The 4208-nt window shown below is 35.0% G+C and overlaps 1 protein-coding gene across 1 annotated transcript in view; it reads right to left on the bottom strand.

Annotated features, from left to right (window-relative positions):
- The window catches only part of LOC120087680 (tocopherol O-methyltransferase, chloroplastic), a 4516-nt gene extending 1545 nt beyond the window's left edge, over positions 1 to 2971 (bottom strand). Inside the window, exons 1-4 of the mRNA XM_039044536.1 lie at positions 2272 to 2971; positions 1189 to 1293; positions 874 to 1077; positions 21 to 123 (exon numbers count right to left, since the gene is read on the bottom strand). Coding sequence (XP_038900464.1) covers positions 21 to 123; positions 874 to 1077; positions 1189 to 1293; positions 2272 to 2799 — 940 coding nt within the window. The 5' untranslated portion in view covers positions 2800 to 2971. The remainder of the gene's footprint in view (positions 1 to 20; positions 124 to 873; positions 1078 to 1188; positions 1294 to 2271) is intronic.
- Positions 2972 to 4208: the final 1237 nt, after the last annotated feature.

The raw sequence follows: 4208 nt of genomic DNA, 5'->3' as shown, positions 1-4208 counted from the left end.
TTAGTGTCATGAATATTTACCACTTCGTAAGAGTGATGTGAAGCCCTTCCAAGTCAATGCAGACCGAATAACTGCAGGCCAGAACGGAGCTACATTCTCAGACCAATCTGCTGTCTTTATATCCTATCAACACCACACAATCCTTTTTTACATGATGTTTCCAACAGTAATAATAATAATAAAGAAAGAAAGAAAAAAAAATTAGTTTATTCAAATAAATAAATATTCAACTTATCAAGATGTTCCACTACGTCCCAAAATTAACTCTACTTCTTATTTGGTCAAAAAAATTTCAAAACCTCGTGACTTAAAAACGAGTACTTTATTAATTCTTTACATTATGGGCCACAACTAAACAAATTCAGTTTTTGTCCCAAATACTCTCCAAGGAATGAAAATATGGAGCAAGAAGTAGAGTTGTCAATTCCATAGAGTTATAAAGTCTAAGGAGTTGTGAACTCCCGAAACTCGTGTAAAAAATTAATAAGACATAAAATTGATGTATTCCAATGGTGGGACCTACAACTTTCTTGAGCAAAACAAGCGGAGTTTACAACTCCAACTCCATGAACTCCTTGGACAAGGAATTGGTGGAGTAGGAATATGGAAATGTGAAGTTGTGAACTTTACTATTTGGAATTCGTAGATGCACGACTAAAAAACATCAATTTTATATCTTAACTCCTGACACTGTAGATTCTAGGAATTCATAACTCTCCAGATTTCACAACTTCACTTTTTATCTAAATATTTGAGTAGTTTACAATATTGAATCTTTTAAACCTCATGATTATGTGAACTCAGAAGGTTTAAATTTCAAAAACCATCAATCATAAATAGATAGAATGCTCAAAGTATAAAAGACTACAATACCTGGAGATTGTGGGATTGGAGTAATTTGACATAATCAGCAGTGGAACACCAAGCAGGGAGATAGAAGCCATCACAAATCTTCTGAAGGAGCTTCTCCTCCCATGGCTGCAAGGATTTCTCAGAAGGTCCAAGGTCTCTATGACACCATGTAACTATAATTATGGTACCTCCAGGGGCAGCAACTCTGACTAGTTCACTCACAAACTGTAGAGTTTGAAAGAAGCATATCAACAAAACACAGCTAAGACAGACAAACAAACACTAACTTTAATAGAAATGGAAGTCATTAAAGTGAGAGTATATAGAAAGAATAACCTTGGATTTGTCAGGCATGTGCTCCCCACTCTCCATGGACCATACCAGATCAAATTCCCCATCTGAGAATGGTTGGTTCAGAGCATCTGCCACTTCAAAACACACCTACCACTCACCAAATATCCTCCTCAAAATCTTGTGAATCCCACATTTATGTCAAACCTTTGATTTTAACCATTCAGATACTTCATATTCCATATTATGTCTTCTACAACTTTTATAATATATCATTTTAATCACAAGATTTTCAACTAAAATATAAGTTTAATTATTAAGATATTATTGAATTTAACAGAATAAGTAACTCTTTTGACCTCTCTGACAATTTTGTCACTTAACTCAAGGATACAAAAGTACAACCTATAGAACAAATCCTGTTCAAGTAAGATCGTCCTATAATTTTATCACTTAACATCAATATAGTCTTATTGGATAAGTTTTTTTTTTTTCTTGACTAAAAAGCCGAAAGTTCAAATCCTTGCTTTCACTTGCCTCTTAATCACTAATCGACCCTAAGACAAAAGCTTATGAGTAAAAGTAAATTTAATTATATATCATCTCATTTGTGGATTTGAAATATGTAAAAGGCCCAACAAATGAAAATGGTATAGGGATCTCCGTAGGCCATGCTCTGCTACCATCTTAAATCACTAATTGACCTAAAAATTTAAACGAATAGATGAAGGTAGATTTAATTATATATCATATAACATTACCACAAACAAATATTTCACCCATATTTCTTCCGTATTCATTTCAAAGATTACTCTTAATTCAAATCACTGACCATTTAATTTTTAAGGACTAAAATAGATCAAACTTAAAATGGTAAACAATGTGAGACGTGGTAATTATGTGGGCAATTCTTTCACCATTTCAGCAACCAAACTTGAAAAGGACTAATCTAGATGGTACTCATTATTTTGGTTGTAATAGTTGATTGAGGACTAATTTTCAAATTTAGAATCAAAGCAAAGAAAACGTCAAAACAAAAGCGTCATGGAAAATCTTCAAAGAAAAAAAAAAGGGAGAATAAACGGAGTAAGAACAACTAAGAACAGAGGATTCAAAGACCTTACACACCTTATCACTTAATCCTTCAGCCGCAGCAATCGCTTGAGCCCGTTTAGCTTGAACAGGGCTCAAAGTGATACCTCTACATTTCGCCCCAAACTTCCTCGCCAAATACCTAGAACTTCCCCCAATCCCACACCCAACATCCACCGCCGCCGTCGCCTTCTCCACGCTGGCGAACCGGAGCGTCTCCTCAATCATCCGGATTTGCGCAGCGCGGTGATCGGCGAGGGAAACGGAAGAATCAGGATCGTAAAATCCATGGTGCATATGTTCGCCCCAAACGCTTTCCCAAAGCCCGGACGACTCATCGTAGAACTCGGCGATTCCTTTCTGAAGGCGATCGGCGTCCATCTGGTCGGAGGCGGTGGTGGCAGCAGCGGCGGCAAGCAGAGGAGAGGTGCGGCGGTGGGTGAAAGAAGAAAAGGAACGGCGGAGAGGGATGGGAGATAGGATTGTGGGTTTGAAGGGATTGGAATGGAAGGAGGAAGGGGAATACGACAAGGTATGGATTGGAGGTGCAGTGGTGAAGCTCATTGTCGTCGTTGGTAGTATAATATAAAGAAGGGAGCAATGGCCGATGCCAATTTGTTGGGAACGTAAAGCAACACAGAGATGCTGAGAGAGAAGCTACAGAAAGCAACAAAACAAGCGATATTTCTTTTCTTTTTCTTTTTCTTTTTTCTTTTGGAAAGAGAAATCGAGTTTAAAGTGTCGTGGGGTATTGCTTATGACACATTTAAAATTGCAGCAAATTTTTTAAAAACGTCAGACTATTTACAAAAATACTCTTAGATACTAATATATTTCTATTAATATTTGTCTATCACATACTATCAATAATAGATTTCTATCAGTTTCTATCACTACGGATAAACTTCTATCGACTTCTATAAAAAAATATTAAATTTTGTTATTTTGTGTAAATAGTTTTCTTTATTTTTCTATTTTTGAAAATTTCTTTTCTGCGTAGGAATTATAATTTATTGGCTAAATTATTAAGAAAAAAAATACTCCTAAATGTTGTGTTGTGGGGTGTTTGGCTCACCAACATGAGTTAAGTTAGAATATACCAAATGAATGTTTAGTTGGTGGAGTTGAGTTCATATATTTTACCAATTCGTCTCAATTCTTCCTTCTTTCAATGTTTTTAATGGTTCTCTCCTTCACCACTATTGGCAACTACAATTGCTACACTCCAAGAAGAAACTTTGAGCTTCAACAACCACCTTTGACGACAACTTTGGTGACCAATTCTGACAACCAACTCCAATAATCAATTCTGGGCTCTGGCAACTATCTCCAACTACAAACTATGATGACTAGCTCCTACAACCACCTCATGCGACCAACTTTAGGCTCTGACAACCATCTCCAACGACAAAATTTGACGATCAATAACTCCAATACCACCTTCATGCGATCAATTGTGGACTCCAACAACCACCTCCAACTACAAACTCTGGTGAAAATCTTCTTCAATAATCAACTTCAACACCTTCGACTATTATAAGACTGATAATTGTTAAAATATATTGTAGGGTTATTGATTATATGAATAATAGTATTTTGTCTACGTTAAGTTCAATATTTATATATAGAAAATTGTAAAATAGATTTTTATTTAATTGAATTCACATATCAAATGAGTATTAAGAATATTTGGAAAATTATGTTTGTAGTTAAAAAGTATGCAAATAACAATAAAAATATAAAATGGAGATTTTTTTGTAACATTTTCTGACAATAATTAGTGAAAAATAGAGATTTATTCTCTGAAGATCCTTCAAATTTGGAGGGAATTAAAGTGGAATTGTTGAAAAAGTTTGGTAGCATTTCATTGGCTGCAATAATGTTGGGAGAGATTCAATTAAAAAAATAATGATAGAGGAAAAATATAAAGCAACAAAAGAAGAAAAAGAAAGAAGATGAAATTCATAGAGAAA

Source organism: Benincasa hispida, chromosome 10 (assembly GCF_009727055.1).
Source record: "Benincasa hispida cultivar B227 chromosome 10, ASM972705v1, whole genome shotgun sequence".
NCBI classification, from domain to species: domain Eukaryota; kingdom Viridiplantae; phylum Streptophyta; class Magnoliopsida; order Cucurbitales; family Cucurbitaceae; genus Benincasa; species Benincasa hispida.
The sequence above is the reverse complement of the archived record's forward strand: the minus strand, read 5'-3'. Positions and strand labels throughout refer to the sequence as shown.